The sequence below is a fragment of the Molossus molossus genome, unplaced genomic scaffold (genome assembly GCF_014108415.1).
Source record: "Molossus molossus isolate mMolMol1 unplaced genomic scaffold, mMolMol1.p scaffold_m16_p_14, whole genome shotgun sequence".
NCBI classification, from domain to species: Eukaryota; Metazoa; Chordata; class Mammalia; order Chiroptera; family Molossidae; genus Molossus; species Molossus molossus.
Window position 1 is genome coordinate 64,740,662 of NW_023425349.1, and position 24,317 is coordinate 64,764,978.

Below are 24,317 nucleotides of genomic sequence, written 5' to 3' on the forward strand. Positions count from 1 at the left end.
AACTTTTTAATGAATATATTTGGAAAAAACCGCGATAGAGTGAAGCCTCGAAAGTTGAAGCGCAATGGCGAGAGAGGACTATAAACATATACACACACTCATAAAAATACACTGAATTGTTTTGTATATCAATGTCTAGAAATTATAAACAATGCCAACAAATCAACAAAAAGATAAGAAACCCATTACAAAAGTAGTTAAAAGATATGAAGAGTCCACTGATGGAAGTAAAACCCAAATGGCCAATATATGAAAAAGTGTTCAACCTCACTAGTAATCAAGAACCCAAAATTAAAATAACATACCATTTAACATCCAAAAGATTGGATAGGTTTTCAAATATTACTTATTAAACATTATAGAGCATGTCACCAAGAAAATAGAGTTGGAGCATTTATGCCAATAATTTATTCTAAAATATAAATGGTACAAATATGTCAAATAGCAACCAAATTCTTCATTCATATTCAGCCATTTAAATATATTTTGCCATTTACAATGATTTTTATGTATCCTTTAGCATCATTTTATATAAAAACATATGGTAGCATTAAGTTTAACTTAGCCGGTAAATATTAATGCAAGAAATGGTTTACTATCCAACTTTGCATGAAAGTCGGTTATAAAATCATTAAGAAAATAATTGTAATTTTTCCAAAGTAGACACAGCTAAAAACACAGTTTGAGAAATATGTTTCATTAGTTTTTTTTTTCTTTTTAACACGAAAATCCTAATCAAAGCTCAAACCTTTGTGTCTATCACTCTGCATCAAAGATCCTAGAATTAAATAGTCCCTGGGAGTCTAAAAGTTACCCAATTAACATGACCTAAATAAAACTGCACTTTAATCTGATAATAAATCCATGACTTGAGAAACATAATGTCTCTGACTTGCTACTCCTACAACTCAACTCCCCATAAAATATGACCTCTGGAAATTACATACAAGGTTCCCCCATAAACAAGATAACATTTCTTTTGTACCTTGGGAGGAGAAGTTGGAAGGGAGGGACCATAGTTCAGGCCATCACTACAAGAACTGCCACGAAGAGATAAAACAGAGGCTGGAGTCGAGTAGATACTGTCATTATCGGGAGAGTACTGAGAGTCGCATGCAGATTCATCTGCTAAGTCAGCTTCATTTGTGTCCACCTGGGAATATAGATAGTATCAGCGGGAAATTCTGTTTCATTACATATATGACAAAGTCTCCACTTGAGACTCAAAGGTACACTGGTGTCCTTCTGTTGTCTATGCTATTTTCTACATGACCTCTTCACCCTCTTCAACACATCAGAGACTGACTAATGCAACAGAATGAGGATGCATGCCCACCTGCAGCCGGGGTGCTGGCATCAAAGGTTATTGTATTCCATCAATAAAGGGCCAAAGGCAACAAATAGTAAAGGACCTAGATCAATTCCAAGTTTAAAGTTTCATAAATAAAAAAACTTTTTTTTTCTAGTTTACTATATTTTTAAATAATACTTGCCCAACTCCTAGAATTTTATAATGAAATGAAGTCATCTCTTTTCCTATTCAACTAAAAAAAACCTCTTCAATAGGACAGCTAGGTAATCATCTATTTGTAAATCTCACTAAGACAATACATTGTTTAAATTGTCTTTAACTAGATTTAAAAACCATTCAAATTACAGACCCAGAATTTAATGGTGATCATCAGAAACCAAAGAGAAAAATGTGGTATTTTATGCTGAAATTACATTAACAAACAAGGAGCCTAATTATGATCTATTGTTTGAGTACTCACATAGAGTGAGATAGAGAGTTACATGACGTACTATCTAAAACTCCTATTACTACCTTGTGTGGCAGAACCAAGTGAAAGAATCAAGACATGATAAGCTCGAGCTCTTCCTACAATTTACTCATGGTTACACCTTAGAAGGGACAGAACTGACCTAAATACTATCCTTATCCAATATTACCAGTATTTTCTGTTTTAATGGCAAAATCCCATATGTTCTATTTCTTTGTGATTTCAAGTTATACACTTAGTCAAGGAAGTTACAAACATTATAACATTATATCAGGTCACATTCTTGCCAAAAAAAAAAAAGACAGGAATACAGATGGGTCATTTCTAAACTTCTCTAATAAATATATTTTCTCTTTTTTAAATCCTCACCTGAGGATACTTTTTTTCCATTTCTCTTCAGATAGAGTGGGAGAGAGAAAGAGAGAGAAACATCAATGTGAGAGAGAGACATCGATTGGCTGCTTCCCGCAAGACTCCTACCAGGGCTGGGACCGAACTGCAACCGAGGTACGTGCTCTTGACCAGAATCGAACCCACAATTCTTTGGTCCACATGCTGATGCTCTAATCACTAAGCCAAACCAGCCAGGGCTCTAATAATATATTTTCAATACATTTTCAAATTCATTAGTGGGTAACTATGTGGAGGTTTACCCTTTACAAATGGACATTGTGTACAACAATCTAAATAGTAAATATTTAACAGATGCTATCTACACAGATAGTATTAACTAAGCCTTGGGTCATAAATTACAATAGAAACATATTTGTTTTAAATAACATTAAAGAAAAATATCTCAAAACAATCTGTATACCTTTCATTGATGCCTCAGAATCTTAAAAAGAGATCCTAACTTTCAATTCATCTAATTATTGTATCAATAAAATCACTAGGGTCAAGAAAAGTCGAGTGACCACATAAGATTATATAACTAGTTAGGGAGAAGACCCAGGACTCATACTACTTGGTTCGATTCCCAGTCAGGGCACATGCCTGGGCTGTGAGCTCAATCCCCAGTGGGGGGAGTGCAGGAGGCAGCCAACGGATATCTCTCTCTCTCACATCGATGTTTCTATCTCTCTCTTCCTTCCTCTCTCTCTAAAAAATTAATAAAAACATTAAAAAAAATTAATTCTAAATAAATTTCCCACAAATCCAACAAAGAGTTTTCACGTGTTTGTTTTTCTTCCCATTTTGAATTATTTGAACTATTCGAGTTGATGAGAAAATGTTTAGTTTTCCAAAATATAACGAACAAAGAATACAGTAAGACCTCAGAATATTTTGAAAGGCAAAAATAAGACATAAGATTTTTGAAAGAAAGCTTGATAAGTAGTGGCCACTAACCAGAGCCAAGTCAGCCCTAAAGAGGGCTCTGTCAGCCAGCCCTTCCTCCTCACAGGAGAGCGGGGGGTAGAGAAAGGAATCCTCCTTAGCAGAAACATAACCTTCTTCTGGCGAAAGCTGCAGGGAGAATGAAGCCCAGAGTTTGGGGATCAGATCATGAAAAAGACAGAGAACAGAAAGAAAGGGGAGATGGGGAGGGGAGAAAAGTTAAAGGAGAAGAAAAAAAATGGGAAAGTTTTTAAATGATCCACATGACACTAACATAGAATGATGAGCGTAAAATATAATGAATATTCATATTTAACATTTTTATTTAAGACACAATGAGGATATTTATTTTTATAATACCAACATCATTTGTTAGATGAGAATCCCTTTCAACTAAGTTTTTCATCCTTCTCATAAAAGATTATCAAAGTCTACAATATTTTATAACAAAATAATATTTTATATTATAGTAATCTTCTGGTCATTTTTATCTGCCAAATATTCTGGCTAACCAAGTTCTCAACATAGAAATAAGGCAATTTTTACGTATTAAAACAAAAGAATTGCTGAAAAAACAAAATATGAAAGAAGAAGAATCAACTTCTATCATCTCTAACTAGAATATTATTTTAAAGAATGTTAATTTACTTGACAGGGAATATTAGTGAACCCTACAAAGAAGTCTCTTAATTTAGCATGGCTTTAGGAAAACTGCATGTACTCAATCCACTCAAGTTGCATCCTGAGCCACTGACAGGAAACCTAATGTTTTTATTCCAACCTCAGATAAAACTTACGTAATTCTTATGCCTATATCACCCTGCATCATCAGTACATGCCGAAGTAGTTTAGGAAAGAAAAATCATTTCCCTTCTTTTTCTTCATATGATTTAATAGATAGTAAACTTCACTTTATATAAAAGATATTTATCATATTATTATTGCAGTGTATATAGAATTTGAAATAGCAAATATTCTCATGAAAGAAATTTATTTTGGAACTAGTTTGGGGAAAAGTCTGCTGAATAACTGGATTTTCCTAAGGACAATAAAGAATACATACTGAGCCGTGTTTGCCATTTTTCATTGTCTAACAAAAAGACCAGAACTAAATGTACAGTCAATCGTAATACACAGGGTGGGGCCAAAGTACGTTTACAGTTGTAAGTACGTGAAACACAGAGTTTATTCTTGTATTATTACTTTTAATTACTGTATTATTTTCCATACTAAGACCTGTAAACCTGCTTTTGCCCACCCCCTGTACGCAGTCCCACAATGCCCTATCTTCATTCTTACATTCCTCCTGGTACTGATCTTTTCTTCTGATTTCTACAATTCTGATTTGATTTCAGGTTAGATTAACATATTCTTTCTTCTTCCCTTCTTCTCTCCCTCTTTCTGATTTTATAAATATATGTTCATGGGTTACCAATTTTTTGTGGAGTAAAAATGAAGCACAAAAAATTTAATTATTTAAAATATACTAACAAAGCTTACTATTTGAACAAATCCTTTCAAAGTCAACAGATTTTTATTTGATGTTTATGCAACTATATCCATGTGTTTGTGTTTCTTTTAAGAGAAGGAATATTTGCCCTTTCACTTAAAAATATATTTATACATTGAAAAAATAATCTCACAAAGAGTGAAAATGTCTCTAATATTTCACTGCAACTCAGTCATAAGTGCTATGTTGCAATCATTACACCTAATAAACATATTGACATTACATTGCATGTCATTAGCAAATCTGAATATGGTAGTAATTAATGACGTGAGGGCTACTCCCTCCCAGGAGAGACACATGCTGATGAACCCACTTTGGAAAGTTCACGTTCTCGCTTTGCAGTAATTAGACAACAATTGTGTTGAAACTGACAGGATGCAGGACCTTAGGCCACTCTACAGATTCTATTTTATCCCACCCTCATTAAAGATTCCAGTTAGTTATTAATGCTATTAATTTCTCTAATACTCCACTATATTGGTATAGATAGTTTAAGGCTTATTTCTTTGCAAATATTTCATTCTGTATCATCATGACATTATTACTGAATAAAAAAGGTTAATAGTGAAGCACAAAACAATGTTATAAATTTATTTCTGAAAATCCTGTTTTATTTCCTTTACTCTCTTAAAAATATCAGTCAAAATTAAATCTTTACTCTCATGGAGCTAATTACTGTGTAGATAATAAAGTATCAAAAGTCATCATTCAATCCTAAGAACACATGAAGCTAAAAATATGCCCACAAGCCATTTTGCTTGCAAATAAAGGACTCAGTAAAATCCAAATTCTTACAGGTAAAGGCTTGGCAACTCCTATTTCCACAGTTCCCAATGGTGCCCCTTTCAGGGCCTGCACAGCTTCTTCCAGACTGCTGTTTTCCAAGCTGACATCATTGACAAACATGAGTCGATCTCCAGGAAGAAGTCGTCCATCCTTTTCAGCAACACCACCAGGCACCAGAGAACGAATCACGATCACGGTGCTTGCTGGATCGACTGGATCCTGACAGTCAGAAGAGGAAAAAGAAGGCAGCTCTACTTTACACTGGAAATATTTTCACAGGTTGTCCCTCCTGAACTGTAATGAATGAGTAACTCTTTCAAGTGTCATTAAAAAATTTATTAAGACTGCTAATGCATTATCTGGGCAAAGGTTATCTCCGTTCTAGGGTTTAGGAAGAGTTCACCTTAAACAAGGCTCCCTCATTTGCCACCATTCCTGAGCCAACCTTTCAAATTGTACAGATAACTTTAAAATAATTTTAACTTTTGATAAATTGTCAAATTTTATAACTATCATCTGAAGCTAGATAGATGTCAGATATATGAAATATTAACAGCAGCATTTGTGAAATAGGATATAACTGTTCTGCGTCAGTAGATGTGAATATACTGGAGGTCAGGCCTGTCTTTTGTAATAAGGAAATATAAAAAGAGGCTGTACAGAATTTGGTGATGCAGTGTAAGGTATACAGCAACCTTACTATTTGCACAAAGCTCCAGAATCGGCCCTGTGAACAACGCAGCCCCCAGAGTCATCGGAGACGGCGTCTGGCTCAGTACTAATTAATGAGGAGCAACAGCTGTGTCTATCAGGCCACAGCATTTCCTCAGCTACTCGAGGCACAGAACACCACGCAAGGTGAGGGCACAGTCCCATTTGACCAATTTAAGCTTATTCATAAGTTTAGTCAAATGAAAGGAATACTTGAGTTTATAAAATATCCAATTATAAGTCTATTATTCACTTCAGACAAAATAAATGTCTACTACTTTCTGTCTAACCATTAAAATATGAACCATCAATTAAGTGCATGGAAATAAAAATAGTTTGGATATACTACCCAAATGTAAATTTTATATATTTATATATATACATATATATATATATATATATAATTTCTACAATATTCCTAAAATGTATTCTGTATGTTCTTTGTTCTTTAAATCCCTAAGAGCTGAAATATAAAAAAGCTCAATGAATTCAATGTTAAAAAAATCCTTTATGATAATCAATAAATCATATAAATTACTATTTTGAAAGATTTACTAGGAACGAGAAAATGTCTTTGATGACTAAAATATGACCTGCTTTTTCTCTGCTATCAACAATATACCTTTAGCATATATCATCTTTTATTAAAAAACTGTTAAAAGTAGGATATATTTACCTGATAATCTAAAATGCTAAAACCAAGTCCTTTGCTCCCTTTCTCCAGCTCGATGTGCTGAACGTCAGCCTCCCACATGGCCAAAGGTCCTTGAACCTTCTCTGCATCCTGACCCACATCAGTCATCTCCAGCACAGGATCCTCTGTCTCTGAAGACCCGATGAACTCGCCTAGATCTACATGAGGCTGGGTAACAGACCAGAGCTCTTATTTCAGAGGCACTAGATTAGCAGATACACATAACAACACTATAAGAAAAAGGGAGATTCTCAGTCTCTTTCCTGAACAAAATACTCTCAAATAAGAGCAGCTTATTAGGAAACGTTTAGGAATTAAGGTCATTATTACTGAACATTATCAGACAAGAAGAAATACCTAACTTGTAACAGGCATTAAAAATGTAAGGTTCAATGATCTCATATAAAAATATACAAAGGTTATATCTCAGCAGCATGATTGTGGGTGATTTTCCTTTTTTTTTTCCATCAGTATCTGAATCACTTCTGTAGTCAGAAGAAAAAGATAAAGCTATTTTGATATTAAAAAAATAATTCTTAGGATAAATAACAATTCAACAAGAAATGGCTATGTGTAAAAGTTCCATACTTTATGCAAACAAGGGTTCTAAGCTTCTGTATCTTGTGCACAGCTTGTTCCATGAATCAATTGTGACAGTGGCCAGATAAGATGTGAAGTCAGACAAGCCTGGGCTTGAAGTCTATCTCTAAGGTTTCTTGTATGCTGCCTTGAGCAATATTCTTAACCTGGGCTTCGTAACTACCCGTGTCATAGATTTTTGAAGATTAAATGAGGTAACATTTGTAAAGCGCCTAGCACAGAAACAGAGGTTCAAAATGTTAGCTTCTTTAGTAAACATAAATTAAAGGGAATCTAGGTGAATTCAGATCTGTTACTCTGGATAAACACATCAAATTCAGGAAAGATATAGTTTTGCTGATGATTATCTAGTTTGTATACCAGCTTTGCTTTTAATCAATCATTGCACAGCATAGGGCCACGGATGCAAATCTGTCTACCTGCTTTACTATAATAATCCCCAAAAACGTGTATGGGTATGTATGGTGCTACACAGTTTGGAGTTGTGTTGCTTATTCTACCCTATTCTAATCATCCATGTGAATATTAAACTATACACTTTATTCTTCAAAGTTTTAAAAATTATTCCATTTTACTAATTTCTTCAGTATAATGTAAATCAAATCCTAACATCATCTTGTTATACCTTAAATGAGATTTAACTTAGACTGCAAATTATGCAAAGTCCAAGTCCTGACTTTAGATATCTACTTTGAGTCTTCAGAAAAGCCATTAAGTTCCATTTCTCAACATTTTGATCTGAATGGAAGAGAATGAGCAAACAGAAAAATGGGAGCTTCTGGATGTTACAGAGTATTATCTGACATGTAGTATTACCAGGTCAAATTTCTCATAATTTAGAACTTATCAATACTGTAAAATAAGACATAAACAGAAATCACGTGTCCATCCATATTTTAGTCATTCATTGAGTAGTAAGTGTGTGCCAGGACCTGAGCTCAGTAGGTTATATAAAGTATCTTTTACCACATAGATACTATATACTATTTTCATACTTCAATTTTGTGCTCTGTAAATGGGGACAGTCTCTCTGGTATTGACTTCACAGGAATAGTGTGAATAAATTATATAAGCATGTACTGGGCAATAATATCTAATATCACAACATTACCTTACATTACCCGCAGAGTAATGCTGCACAACAAGCAAGCTGACTTACACTACACAGAGAAGAAAACTGAGATTCAGAAAAGTGAAGTGACTTGCCCAAGGTCGCAGAGCTAGGAAGTGCAAGGCCTGATTCAAACCCAGATCTGTCTGACTTGGAGGTCTCTCTTAGAAGCCATGGGCAATATGAGAAAATCAAACACCAGATAAAAGAAAAGAGGCTTAACATTTTTTCAAACGCCATTTAGCCTTTCCATTATGTTTTCAGATTAGTCTCATATGGGATACCTTTTCTGTTAGTTCAATGTCACATAAGTCCAGACCATCCAATTCTGACTGGGTGGTGGGTGGCACAGTGCGACGACAGCACACCATGGTAACTTCTATAGGCAATTCTTTTAAAATATTCACCACATCTTGGTGATTTTCCCCAAGCAAAGTTATGCCATTCACCTGTGGAAAAAGATAAGTTGTCCATGAAAGAACAATTCATAATATGAATATTATTATCAAAACAATTTTTCATTAAATAAATATAAGTTTTACTACTACCGTAGTTCTGCTGTGCTCAGAATTATAGTTAGACTTGAAATAATAGTACAAAAATAATTTACATGAGCCCGGCCGGTGTGGCTCAGTGGCTGAGCATCGACCCATGCACCAAGAGGTCGCCGGTTCAATTCCCAGTCAGGGCACATTCCCAGGTTGTGGGCCAAACCCCCACTGGGGGACATGCAGGAGGTGGCCAATTAATGTTCTCTCTCATCGATGTTTCTATCTCTCTTGCCGCTCTCCCTTCCTCTCTCTCTAAAATCAATGAAGAAAAAATAATAATAATAATTTACATGCAAGCGTAGAGTCTTGTTGGAATTGTACCTTCAAAAGCACTCTCAGAAAAATCACTAGCTTGATTTGCCGGTGCAGTAGTTTGGAAAAGAAGAGTTAATAAAATCTTTCCCAAAAGATGAATAGGAAAAGAGATTATTTTAAAAATTGATGTTTTATATTATTATTAAGTGAAACAAATCAAAATGGAAAATGGCACATATTGTGTGTTAGCATGTTCTTTATGAAAGTGGGGCAAAAGAATGCATTCAAATATTCTTACTTCAGCATTAAAAATACCCAGAGGGTTGCACAGAAACAAATGTAACATCAGTTACCTAATGAATGATGATGGGAACTGGTTGAATAGGAAAGAGGCTTCTGTAAAGCTTTGCATTTTTTGTGATTTTGAAATATGTAAATGTATTACCTATTCTAAAGGTTGAATAAATGTTTTAAAAAATTTGAAAAAGTTTTTATAGTTCTTTGAAATTAAAACAAACAAACAGCATGAAATTACGTCTGAAAATCAATGCAAATACAGATTTAAAATTTCTGCTTTGGATGGAATTTTATTTCTAGATCTCTCTTAAGTATCCTTTAGAGGGGAAAATTATAATGAGAATGTATTCACCACATGAAGCCTCCTGCAGCACCTTAAGAATGTTATTTGAGGGAGGGAGGGTAAAATGGCATGGCTCCTTACTTCCAATAGCTCATCTCCACTGAAAAGCTTCCCACTGTGTCCAACAGGACCTTCTGGTAGTACTGATCGAATAAAATGATGTCCTACTGTGGCTTCCAGACTTATCCCCAACCCACTGTTCTCACTGAACTTGCTCACATGGGCCACCTGAAAAAGAAAAAAAACAACAAGAACACAATTCTAATATTGTTTTAATTCTCATGTATATATTTTATGTTTACTCAAAACAGGTCAACTTTCTCACAAAAGCTTCAAAAACCTTGTTGTAAATTTGCAAAGCTTTGGACTTTTGCCTTTGAAAGAGGACTGATAGTAAAAGGGATCCGAATTGGAAAGGAGGAAGTGAAACTGTCATTATTCACAGATCACATGATACTATACATAGAAAACCCCAGACTCCATCAGAAATCTACTAGACTTAATAAATGAATTTGGAAAAGTAGCAGGATACAAAATTAACGTCAAGAAATCGATGGCATTCTTACAAACCAATGATGAACTCACAGAAAGAGAAACTAAGAAAACAATCCCATTTGCCATCACAGCAAAAAAATTAAAATACCCAGGAATAAACTTAACCAAAGAAATAAAGGACCTATTCTCAGAAAACTACAGGTCATTGAAAAAAGAAATAGAGGAAGATATAAAAAAGTAGAAGCACATACCTTGTTCATGGATTGGAAGAATTAACATCATTAAAATATCCATCGTACCCAAAGCAATCTATAGATTCAATGCAATCCCCATCAAAATACCAATGACATACTTCACAGAACTAGAACAAATACTTCAAAAGTTCATATGGAACCAAAAAAGACCCCAAATAGCCACAGAAATCTTGAAGAAGAACAAAGTTGGAGGGATCACATTACCAGATTTCAGGTTATACTACAAAGCCACTCTAATCAAAACAGCCTGGTACTGGTACAAGAATAGGCAGATAGATCAATGGAACAAAACAGAGAACCCAGAAATGAACCCAAGACAATATACTCAATTAATATTTGACAAAGGTGGCAAGAGCATACAGTGGAGTAAAGACAGCCTCTTTAATAAATGGTGTTGCGAAAATTGGACAGCTACATGCAAAAAAATGAAACTAGACCATCAACTTATACCATACACAAGAATAAACTCAGAATGGGTAAGACTTAACTGTGACTTATGAATCAATAAAATCCTAGAAGAAAATGTAGGCAACAAAATTTCAGACATACTCAGCAGAATTTTCACTGATACATCACCTAAGGTAACAGAAACAAAGGAAAAAATGAACACATGGGACTCAAACTCAAAAGTTTCTGCACAGCAAAAGATACAGTCATCAAAATGGAAAGTCAATCCCCTCTATAGGAGAGCATAAATGCCAATGATACATCAGATAAGGGGTTAATTTCCACTATATAGTGTTCATACAGCTCAACAAAAGGAAGACAAAGAACCCAATTAAAAAATGGGCAGAGGACCTAAACAGACACCTTTCCAAACAAGACATACAAATGGTTAAGATACATATAAAGAAATGCTCAACATCACTAATCATCAGAGAGATGCAAATGAAAACAACAATGAGGTATCACCTCACACCTGTCAGAATGGCCGCCATCAACAAATCATCAAACAAGTGTTGGCGAGGGTGTGGAGAAAAGGGGACTCTAGTGCACTGCTGGTGGGAACGCAGACTGGTGCAGCCACTATGGAAAACAATATGGTGTTACCTCAAAAAATTAAAAATTGAACTTCCAGTTGACCCAGTGATCCCACTTCTAGGAATATATCCTAAGAACCCTGAAACACCAATCAGAAAGAATATATGTACCCACATGATCGTAGCAGCACTATTTACAATAGCTAAGATCTGGAAACACAAATGGATAAAAAAGCAGTGGTACATATACACAATGGAGTACTATGCAGCTGTAAGAAAGAAAGATCTCTTATCCTTTGAGATGACATGGAGGGACCTGGAGAGTATTATCCTAAGCGAAATAAGCCAAGCAGAGAAAGACAAATATCACATGATCTAACTTCTTTGTGGAATATAATGAACATAACAGTCTGAGGAACGGGGTAGTCCCAGCAACGTGGAAGAGGGGTACAGACTGACAATCCCAAGAAGAGGGGGTAGGGAAGAGAGATAAACCACAGAACTTATATGCATGTATGCATGAACAATGGACATGGACAAGAAAGCTGGGGACAGGGCGGGAAGGGAGGGAGAGGGCCTATCAGTGGGGGAAAAAGGAGTAACATCTGTAACAAAAATAAATTAATTAATTAATTTAAAAATAAATAAATAAATAAATAAAAAAGGACTGATATCTGTTTCACGAACCAACAGAAACCAAAAGGAAGCAGTGAGATGCAAGAACCTAAGATACTCTGCTGTGCCTAAAGACACTGATAACAGATGGAAGGTAGTCTAAACCACTGCGGATAAAATCAAACACCTGAGCTCAAACAACAGCATAGAAAGGTCATACACTTAGCACTTACTATGTGCCAGGGGCTGTGCTAACCCTATTACACAGAGTAGCTCATTTGTTTCTTATAAATAGATACAGTTTCTATCCTTGTTTCCAAATTCAGAAAGTGAGGCTCAGTGAGGTTACCTTAACTGCAGGCACACAGTTAGAAAGAGCTTTGAACCAGAGCAGTCTGAACCTAGAGCTCATGCCTCTCTCTCACTTATGCTATTTTGAGGGGTAACGCTGGTCTTTAAAAGTGAATCAAACCTTAAAACAAGTAAAAAACTTCTTATTTCCTACTGTTACCCAAACTAATGAAGAATGTTAGAAAATCGCCCATTTTCATATAGAATCCATTCATTATAATGTTAAAATTGGATGATCTTCATCCTGTATATTTTATCGTTAAGAAAACTGAGGGGCAGAGGGACTGAGAAATATATTGCTTAATTTAAAAAGCTCTCTCTCACATCATAATGAAAATATGTGCAGGGTTAGGATCAAAAGCTACATCACCTGACTCTGAAATCTAGTGCTGGGTAAAATCCTTTCCACTCCTTAAAACCCATTTTAAGTATCACTTCCTCTCAGCAGTCCTCCAGGTCCCCACTGATAATGCCCATCAATCTCTTCTCTACTACACCACTCTTCCTATGATTAAATTTATGCTTTATAACTACATGGCAAACAATTTCAAGTCAGATCTATGTCTAATTTACTTTGGTTGAGGGCCAGTAAACAGCTAGTTCTTTCTTACTTACAGCACTCTTCTGCTCTTGACAGACTGAGAGTGCCATATACACAAAGGACATGAAAAGTTCCCAGTCTCAGGCCTGACATCTGTGACAAAGTGGCTAAAGGGTTCACTTCACTATTCAATTGCCACCAGAAGAAGTGAGGTCTCAGTTATGCATGCAGCCTACCCCACAGAAGGACTACCTCAACTTTCTTTTCATGTTAAATTAACCATAGTTAAACTGGACTGTATTGTATTTTTCCTTGATTTAAAATGGTAATAACAGCTGTACGTACTCATTTCTTAATTGACAGTTAACCATCTTGAGTGTGTAAAAAAAAAGATCATTGTCATGTGTATTCAATGAACACGAAGAATCTTGCTTGGGACAAAGTGCTCAATAAATGCTAGTTATTAATAGTACATGAACTCTGTTGTCTTTTATCTCTTCTATTCTAGTCTTACGTGGATGTTATATGCAATAAGAGAAATTCAACCTAACCTAGTATTACATTTTTCCTTTTGAAATCCCTGAAATTTGCTGGTGTACATCTAAAGATTGATCATTTGTGTCACCTTGGTTAAATCTCTTTTTAGGAAGCAGATGACAATTGCTATACTAGTTATGAAAACTATTAATAAACATAAAACATTCAATATGGCATAAGTTATATGAAAAGGCATGTAGAAGTAAACCTCTTAAAGAAATACATGAGAGTGATAAAGAGAGAGTAGAAAAAGTCTGTCTACAATTTTGTAAATAAGTCATAATTTATTTTCATTTTATCTTGAAGTAAATGCTGTCATTCTTTTCTGATTCTTTCTATAAATCCCATGTTTAAAAATCAGGAAAAAGAAACCTTCCTTACATCTATGTAAGATATACTACCACAAGAAATATTAAAACATTGATCAATTACAAGTTTTAAAAAGTCTATCCCATTTATTTCAGTTCTTTGGTTAATATTCAACTTTCTCCAACCTGAACTTTTTAAATACCTGAATCAGCACATTTAGGTCTTCAAAAAAAAGCCCTGGGCATTTGCTACTTCTCAAAGACTCTTGATCATCATTTTTATTGTTCTCATGAACTTCTTACTCAAATAGGGTTACAAGTGAGAAAGTTAAGAAGGGTAAGGTAACCTACCACTATTTCATAATTAATTCCCATAATCCTTTGCCACTTTTTCAGCAGGGCAGCTTCCTGTTGCTGGGCATCTTCTATTTCTTCTACCTCAGCTAAGAGTAACGGATACCCTGAAACAGTCAACACAATTAAGTTAGTGACAAATTACAAAAATTATCCTTATTTTAACGTTCTGTACCAAGGGAACTGTGATTAGAACTGTCTACCATACAAAGTCTGATTCATCACTCAATATATGAGTTACTCTATTTCTCTACATATTTTAATAGTTTAATTTAGAACCCTTTATCATCTGCATATTCCAACACTATTCTCTTTTATGAGACATCTTTTAAGTACTGACAATATTTTCATTAAAGTATCTACGTATTATCTAACATTTATTTAAAAGACCGAGGACCGCCCTGGCCGGTTTGACTCAGTGGTAAGAGCACCAGGCCATAAACTGAAGAACTGATTCCCAGTTAAGGGCATGTACCTGGGCTGCAGGTTCGCTCCCAGCCCTGATCAGGCACGTATGGGAGGCAACCAGTCACAGGTGTCTCTCTCACATTGCTGTTTCTCTCTCTTTCTACTCCCCTCCTTCCTCCCTTCAACTCTGATAAAAATCAATAGAAAAAAATATCCTCAGGTGAGGATTAACAACAATATTATCAAAAAATGAGGACCCAGAATCACTCCAGTTTTCACTTGGGGGTCCTTTGGAGACTCCAGTAAAAAACCAGGTTGCCACCCTGGCCAGTTTGGCTCAGCGGTTGCAGCGTCGGCCTGCGGACTAGAGAGTCCCGGGTTCGGTTCCCACTAGGGGCATGTACCAAAAAAAAAAAAAAAAAAAATGCTGCCTTTTATGTTAGTTTATTTATTTCATTTTCATTTGATTCTACAGAGTAAAGTAGGACCATGCTATACCTTAGCAAAAACAGATGAAAGAAATGAACAAATAGTTCATGCAATTCCATATACAATGAATAAATATGTAAAAAAGAAAACTGAGAATGTAAAAACCTCATAATTAGAATTGCACTAATTGGCAAAATGAAAAAAAATGAAAATCACTAAAAGAATTATCTAAACAATATTGAATTTTAAAAATTAGCTAAAATAAGAAACTGGTTGAGAAGAATTTGAAGTCACATTCAGAGGCTCCCATATGCCATCGCACTTCTTACTCACAAAGGTTGTCTTTTTAAAAATCTCCACAAGGCAAACTCTAAATTAAAAATGTAATATCCCTTTTAGCACTCAAATCTCAAATTTAAAGAGTATTCTAAAATTCAGACTTCTTAACTGCCTTCTATTTAATGGAATGAATGAGCTTTTACTCTGGGTCTATTTTGCACATTTGTTATGCCTTAAATTAATAAAATGATCCGGTTTATTCTTGAGAAACTGAAAATGATAAACTATATATATTTTTATAATGTGGGGACAAGCCCAACCAAATGATTTTCTTTTCAAAATTAAATTCAGTCCAGAGAGGAATAACTATGCAGAGGTGAACACAGATTACATGGACCCTCCCTTTCAACCTGGTAAGGTTAGAGAGAGGAGGGTCAGCTCAGAGTCCTCCCTCCTCCCACACCCCCTTTCTTGGATTCTGCTGAACTTACAAAAGTGGGCAGTGATTTAAGCAGGGTGAGGTTCTGAATGTAGAAAGGGGGGAAGCTGTGAGCTGCTGATAACAAATCTGAGGCTTGTCTTCATACAACCAAACTATAGTTGTGCATTCTCACCCTCTCCCAACTGCCCCAAGACAAAATTTTAGGCACATTTGAAAAATCATAAAGTCCAATCTTCTGATCTTACTTAGAAGTTAAATGATTTGTCTAGACTCACAAAATGAGTCAAATTTCTGTGGAAGTGGCAATGATATCTTACCCCCTTGTCTGAGGACCAAGCTCTAGGGCAAATGCATTAGAATCACTTCTAAGTGTTTCCCTTATTTTGTTTAAAAAGGAATTTATGACCCTTGATTCTAAGTCTAGAGCCTCCTCCCATCTATCCTCTCATACACATATGCACATTCACTAAAGCAAACTAGATGCTCTGAGCCTTCAAGACAATCTCCCACACCCATCCCCACTTACGATCTCAAGTGTCATGTTTTGAAATATTTTTGTGCTTCCCCTACTCCTGATATTCATTTTAGCCTAAATAATTTCTTAACCTATTACTGTAAAAATGGCAGAATGCAATTCACACCTATGAAATCTTACACATCTCATTCCAGGAACACCTTTGCAAACACAAATATTGCTTTAAAATAATAAAAGTAAATACTAATAAGTAACTTAATAATGAAGTAGTAGATATTTTAAAGAACTACAATGCTTCAATAAAATTATTTCATGGAGGGTGGGATTCAAATGAAGGGAGCTCAGTCTTGGACACTGTTCAGTGGATTTAAGTTACCAAAGTACATAAGGCAATGTGACAGGTAAGGGAAGTACACAGCACCCAGCCTGAAAAGATCTCAGTAACATTCTAGCATAATTACATATTAAAACAATGTTGCTCTCAAAATTGTTTAAACAGCCTCATGGATTCTAGGTTTATAATGAAAGAAATCTCAGAAAGGTTGAATTTCTCTCTAAAATTCCTTTCTGAATCAACTTTCCAATATTAAAGTTTAGAACTTTTTTAAAAACTGAGAAGAAAAATCTTCCAAAAATTGGACAGTCTCATTCCAGAGTGTTTATGCTTTAAAGATCCCCTTGTATTTATTTTAAAAATACTTTCTAATTTCATGTCTGCTTGTTCAATCCGATAGACATATAATGGTTATTCAGAAATAAGGGAATTGAAATAACTGTATGTGACTGATTGATTCCTAAAGTTTTCTGGTGAAAGAAAAATGTAGAAGAAAGAAAAGACTGACTCAGCAAGAAAATAAGTCAGCTATAAATGAAGACTTTTAATCCACAAGAGTAATTAATCACATCTATAAATAAGGATTTACAAATATCTTTTTTGAAAGCTCTTTTTTCTGTGATTTAATTATGTCTATAGAGGCTTAATCACATTTATAAAAATCACTTCTATTAAAAAATACATAAAGGACAAAATAACCTGGTTCCAGGTGTTTACCTTCTTCTTCAATTGGTAATATGCTGGTGTTTCTCCTCAAGCATAAAGAATCTTCAACTTTTTCATAATTGTCTTAAAGAAAATAATATTTTAGTAGTTATATCTATAATATAATGAAGCACTTGAATCTTTCAAACCCTACTTTATATATGTGAACCCTTGATGAAAATTATTTTTTGTAGGGAAACTCTTTAATAACCAGATGTTCTCAAAGGAAAGTTCTCCTGTTAATGGGACAAAGAAGTAATAAATTTCTCCTGTGATTTGCTTCCCTGTCTCCTAATACTGTAATAAGGAGTTTATGGCATAAATACCAGACTGGTTAGCAGTTTGAGAAATGAAGCAGCACTTTCAAACCAACAGCCTGATTTCTATCAATAAGCCCTAATACCAGTGAGCTACATGGGATGTCAATACTTTCCAGAAATACTCATGTATAAGCAGGTTATGACTAAGATTTTAAATGGGAAATTAAAGCTTATTCCTTGAAGAAAAGTCTGAGGAGTCAGAAGTATCATGGGGCTCAAATGCATAATCTAGGCAGATAGGTTCCCCCTAAAAAAATATGATGATGACATTCAAAAGTAAGGCAGAGACAGAAAGGTAAACAGCTGCTTATGTTTCCACTCAGAAATGGTGATTGAATAACTAGGATGGGAAGTAATCTGCTTTATTCTGAATCCTGTTCTATAGTTAATGAACATATCACTGTTCCAGTTAATTCCAATTTTATTAAATTTCCTTTTTACTTGGTTCACACTAAATAGTGAAAACTAAAAACTATTCTTTAAAGAATTTCAGAATCAGAAAAAAAACTGAAATGATGTAAGGATATAACTGAAAACCAGATTAACTTGGTATTACCTCTGCTTATGCCGGCATTACTAGGAGACGAAACCGCATCTTTCATGACATCTTCCCTTGATGTGAGCTCAGCTTCCTGCTTCGTTCCCCTCCTCATTAGTGTCAGGTGCACAGTCTGTCCAGTGTGTCGCAACACCTCTACTGCTTGTTGATTGGTAAAACCCTGAAGGTTTGTACCATCTACCTGGTAAGAACAAGGCATGTCAAAAATAAATGGATATTTGTATTACCGATTCACCAAATGCATATTCTTTGCTTGTTAGTGTGAGAAGAATGGGACGTGAGGATTCCTCTAGTTGGGGAATAGGCAAACACCCATTTGGGGCCAGTGCTAGCTATAGCATTAGATGCCACAGTCCAAAAGGTGTGTGCACTGAAGCATCGGTACAAATGTCTCCCAATGAAATTGTTACTCCAGTGACCAGGAAAACAGATATTTCCTGAAACTTCCCTTCAAAGGGATTCATATTTCCTTGTATTTATATTTACAAAGAAAAAAATATCTACCAAAAATGAAAAATAGATCTCTTATAGTAAAGGCAGTGAACAGAATTTTAAATAGTACAAAAACCAAATTCAGGAAATGGAAGACAGAAATATACAATTTTCCTGTACTTCAGAGGAAAAAATTAAATAGATAAAAATCTTCAGAGAAATAAGACTGATACCATAGGCTGATCTAGTAAATCAATATAACTATGGAAAGAATTCACAAGGACAAGAGAATAAAAAATAATAATAATCAGATTAGGAGGTACAGCTATTTATCAAAGTCTACAAATCAAAGTACATGAAACACCAGAAAACAAACAGGAAAAAAACAAACGAACAAAAAACTAACATTTGTACATATCCTGGTAAAATTTTTAGATTTCAAAGATCAAGAAAAGAAAAAATCAGCATCTAGGGAATAGAGTAAGCAGGCTATTCAGAGGATTTGTGGTCAAGAAATTATGAACAGAGAGTTTTATACTCAGTGTAATGTATGTAAAAATGAAATTATGATCGAGATGCTATGATTATTTACCCTGTACTGAAGTACATTGTGAGGGGCCACCATGAAGACATTTAAATTAAGTGGCTAAGACTGACAATTTTATACATTTAGGGCATAAAAGAGCTGGGTTGTTAAAGGTTAGGAAAAACTTAAGAGGTCTATTTTGTTTTAAAGAGAGAAGAATGCTCTAAGTCCCCACCACACCCACTTAGATGCTTCCTCCTTGACCTCAAGTCAAAAGAGTTGCATTGCCTAAAGCAGAGAAGGATGCAGGGAAGGATGTGTAATTTAATGAGGAGGCTAAGAAAAAGGTTGTTTAGTTGCTTTGACTATGAAGCAAGAGAAAACTGCTGTTATTTTGGGGACTGTTCAATAACCTGACTTTGTTGGAAAATAGACCAGAGTAATGCCACACCCATGGAAAGCCAGGCTCGGGCCATGCTGAAACTCATCAAGAGCACCCAGTAGCCAGGGAATATGGTACCCAAATGAGAGAACCTATGGAGTAGACTGCTGAGAAACAAGGGGCCAAGGGAAGAAGACTAAGTCAGATGCAAAACCCACCATCTGCTATAAAAAGTTAAGTTAAGTATCTCTACTAGATATCTTCCCAAGAAGGAAGCCTGAGAGACAGCTTTAAACATCTGCCAGACTCACTCAGCACAATGCCATCTTACAGCAGTACCAGCTAAGGACAAAAATGTCTTTTCGTCCTCCCTTCTCTTATTTACTGTACTGGTAGGAAGAGAAACCACAGTTAAGACAAGGGAAGGAAAAAAAGCTAGGTAGGGAAAGACTGGAGAATACATTCTCAACCCCTCGTAAGCCACCAGTTCACAGCAGGCTTCTGCTAGGCCAGGGGCCTAATTTAAAACTAGAGTATTATTTAGGATGGAAATTTTTTAATTACTAAATTGGGTCTGTGTTTGGTGGTTTGGTGGACATAGGATAATGCAAGTCATGGACCTTGCCTAAGATTTGTTCCAGGGGAAAGGGAAGACATTTTCCCTATTGAAAATGAAAAAGGATAGTGATGACAAAATTTTAGAAGTTATGTAGGATTATTTCCTCTAACCTTTCTTGTGAAATGGCTGCTATCACCAGCCAAACTGTCAAAGGTGCAAAGGCAGCAGAAGAGGTTCTCAGAAGAGATGGGAAAAATCAGCCAACATGATCCTTCCTGTAAAACGTATTCAGAACATTCTAGCTGACTGAACAATTAATCATACTTAAAATTCAAAGTAAGAAAATAGTGGTATACTGTTTTGATTATTATCACTTTGTAGTATAATTTGAAGTCAGGGAGTGTAATATCTCTAGCTTCATTCTTTTTTCTCAGGATTGCTTTGGCTATTCGAGGTCTTTTGTGCTTCCAAACAAATCTGATAATTTTTCTTCTATTTCTTTAAACAATGTCATTGGTATTATGATGGAGATTGCATTAAATCTGTATATTGCTTAGGACAATAGAGACATTTTAATTATGTTGATTCTTTTAATCCACATTTCCTTTTCAATCTCTTAATAATGCTTTTTCAGAACATAGGCCATTCACATCCCTTCTTAAGTTTATTCTTTGGTATTTTATTTTTCTTTTTATAATTGCAAAAAGAAACTGTTTTTCATTTTTTCCTGAAATTTCATTGTTAGTGTATAGGACTGCAATAAATTTTTGTACATTTATTTTGTATCCTGCAACTTCACTGTATCTGTTTATTGTTTGTAATAGTTTTTTGGTGAAGTCTTTAGGGTTTTCTATATAAACACTGGTCAGAATGGCTATTATCAATAAGACAACTAGTAACAAGTGTGTTGGAGAGGTTGTGCAAATAAGGGAACTCTTATTCACCGCAGGTGAGAATGTTAACTAGTAAAACCATTGTGGAAAGCAGTATGGAGGCTCCTCAAAAAATTAAGAATAGAGTTACACATGACTCAGCAACCCCTCTTCTGTGTATCTACCTGAAAAATTTAAAAACATTTATTCACAAAGATATATGTACCCCTCTGTTCACTGCAGCATTATTTTTGGTGGACAAGACATGGAGACAACCTTAGTTGTCTTTAACAGAATGACTGCATAAAGATAATGTGGTACACATATGCAATGGAATACTACTCAGCCATAAGAAAAGATGAAATACTTCCATTTGTGACAACATGGATGGATTTTGAGAATAAGTAAATTTTCATTTACTTAATAGTAATAAAATTCAAATACATTTAAACAATTTTTTTCCTTTATTTTCAAACATGCTAAGCAAAATAAGTTGGCCAGAAAAAGTTAAGACCCATATGATTCCACTCATATATGGGATGTAAAACTGACAGCAACAAATGAGCAAACAAACAAAAAATGACAACTCATAGACACAGACAATAGTACTGTGGTTACTAGAGGGAAGGGGAGGGGTGAGGTAGTAACGGGTAAAGGGGATCAAATATATTGTGATGGAAGATTTGATTTGAGGTGGTAGGCACAAAATGCAATATACAGATGATGTAGCATAGACATGTACACTTGAAGCCTATATAATTTATTAACCAAGGTCACCCAATAAATTTAATTAAAAATAAAGTAAAGAAAATAGTGACACATGCCCTGGCTGGTTTGGCTCAGTGGTTAGAGCGTGAGCCTTTGGACCAAAAAGTCTCAGGTTCGATTCTGGTCAGAGGCATGTGCCTGGTTGTGGTACAGTCCCCAGCCCTGGTTGGGATCGTGCAGGGAGGCAACCAATCAATGTTTCTCTCTGTCTCTCTCCCTTCTACTCTATCTGATGATAAATAGAAAAAAAAGTATCCTTAGTGAGGATTTAAGAAAGAGAAAATAGTGACATACAAAATTCAGTCCTAAGAAATAAAATAAGTTAAACTGTAATCTGAATACTATTACAGAAAAAATGTTTCACATCTTAGTCTGTAAAAGACATATAAAGAGGTATGATACAATTGCTGGTAATAGCAAAGAACTGTAAATAACTATCCATTAATAAGTTGTTTAAATATATTGTTGGTATGACTACACCTCCCAGGTATGCTTTTAAGTACAACAAAATATAAAAAATGTATGAACAAATACAATATGGAACTATTTAAACAGATACATAGATACTTTTTGGAATTTTAAATCCAAACCACTAATAATGGTTTCTAGGAGAAGGTTTATTTTTAAAACCATGTTCAAATTTTATTTCTTTAAGCCTCAAGGAAAAAATTAATCTAAATAAAATAAGCATGTTATTTACTCTCAGGGTAGTGAAGGAGAACAAAAATCTCAACTTTGAGGTTCCATAAAAATTCTTAAAATGCACAGAACTTAGGCTGAAAGTTTTTATTTACAAAATATTTGTATTGCTCAACTCTTAAAAATAGTTTCATTAAGAAAAATCAAATGTATATTTCATTTACTTAATAGTAATAAAATTCAAATACATTAAAACAATTTTTTTCCTTTATTTTCAAAACTTAATGACCTAAATTTAAAAATATATTTCTTACCCAAATGTCAGAGATGGTGGTAGCAGCACAGAAGAAATTGCGATAATGGAATAATCATGGACTTTTAAACCCAGATTTCAGTTCAAATTTGTAATATGGGAATAATGGTACCTTCCCAAAATTACAGTGCATGGTACTTTGTACTGGGAAGATACTCATCAGTTGGTATTATTATTAGTAGAGTGAAGAAGTGATTAATATACATGAAAATCCTGGAAGCAGTTTCTGTTCCATATAATTAGATCCATCATCTATGAGACAAGGTCACCAAAGCCTAAACCAGGCCTGGCCAGCTCTGGTCCCTCATTATTGGAAGAAGAGAGTTAAGATGTGGCTTCAGACCCAATGGTACCACAGACAAGACCACAGTGGACCTAGGTGCAGTGGCAGAAAACTGCTTACATGCTATCTCAAGAAGAGATCTAACATTCACACAATGCATAGAGAGACACATTAATTAGCAGGAACAATTATCGGGATAAATACTAGTTGGAACAATTCAAAATCCTAGTTTCTTATCACACTCGAATAGCTTGCCAAGCCCTCCTCCAACGCACTACACCTATATATACATGTCACAGAATATCAAAGGCAACATTTGATACCTTTCCATATTACATACTTGTTTAATAATATTTTAGTCAATCTTAACCCCATACTGCTTTTAGACAGGATCTGTATATATCATTCTAAAAAGAATGAGTATATATGTTTTTATCCAATGACAAGCTTGGTCAACTTTAAAAACTGGGATGGGTCCTTTTGTCAAATAATTCTTTTTTTTTAATCCTCACCTGAGAATATTACCGAGACTATTACTCCATTTATCTTCAGATAGGGTGGAAGGGAAGGAGGGAGAGGGGGAGAGAGAGAGAGACATCAACATGAGAGACACATCGATTGGTTGCCTCCTGCATAACCCTGAGCCAAACCGGCCAGGGCTATCAAATAATTCTTATGTATCAATATATAAAGTGAGGGGGAAAAGGTGTTCATTCACTCTATTCCTTTCCCCTAGGGGTCCACACAGAATTTATTTAACAGAAATCCTATAACAAAAATATTTTAATGTTATTAAATAATACTTCCTCAAAACTGTAAGAAATAATTTCTTCATTTTCTTGCCACCTCAACAATTACAAAATGAAAACAATGGACAGCTCCAAACAGCTGTTACCAAAACAAAGACTGAGAAGACACAAATGCTGTGCTGTGAAAACACAACTGGTGTGAAGAACTTTACTACCAGTATCTCGAAAGTCCACAAGATGGTGATATTTTGCACTAAATTAATGCATGAGCAAAAGCATTTCATGATGTTCCCTAAGAGTTTAAGGTGCTTCTAAAAATGTTGCTAAAAATTGAAAATCATAACATTGATGATGATGAAAACAAGTGATTTTATTAAGCAAAAATCATTTCACAAGAAGGGTGCTTCCACTTTTGGGCCAACAATTTACTTTAT

The 24,317-nt window shown here is 34.9% G+C and overlaps 1 protein-coding gene across 3 annotated transcripts in view; it reads right to left on the reverse strand.

The window, feature by feature from the left end:
• MPDZ (multiple PDZ domain crumbs cell polarity complex component) overlaps positions 1-24,317 on the reverse strand; it is a 137,309-nt gene that overhangs the window by 71,504 nt on the left and 41,488 nt on the right. For all 3 annotated transcript variants that reach the window (XM_036260789.1, XM_036260788.1, XM_036260787.1), the window contains exons 11-19: positions 18,358-18,541; positions 17,494-17,565; positions 14,407-14,516; positions 10,056-10,202; positions 8,813-8,977; positions 6,800-6,985; positions 5,422-5,631; positions 3,129-3,245; positions 986-1,153 (exon numbers count right to left, since the gene is read on the reverse strand). In XM_036260789.1, the coding sequence (XP_036116682.1) occupies positions 986-1,153; positions 3,129-3,245; positions 5,422-5,631; positions 6,800-6,985; positions 8,813-8,977; positions 10,056-10,202; positions 14,407-14,516; positions 17,494-17,565; positions 18,358-18,541 (1,359 nt within the window). The remainder of the gene's footprint in view (positions 1-985; positions 1,154-3,128; positions 3,246-5,421; positions 5,632-6,799; positions 6,986-8,812; positions 8,978-10,055; positions 10,203-14,406; positions 14,517-17,493; positions 17,566-18,357; positions 18,542-24,317) is intronic.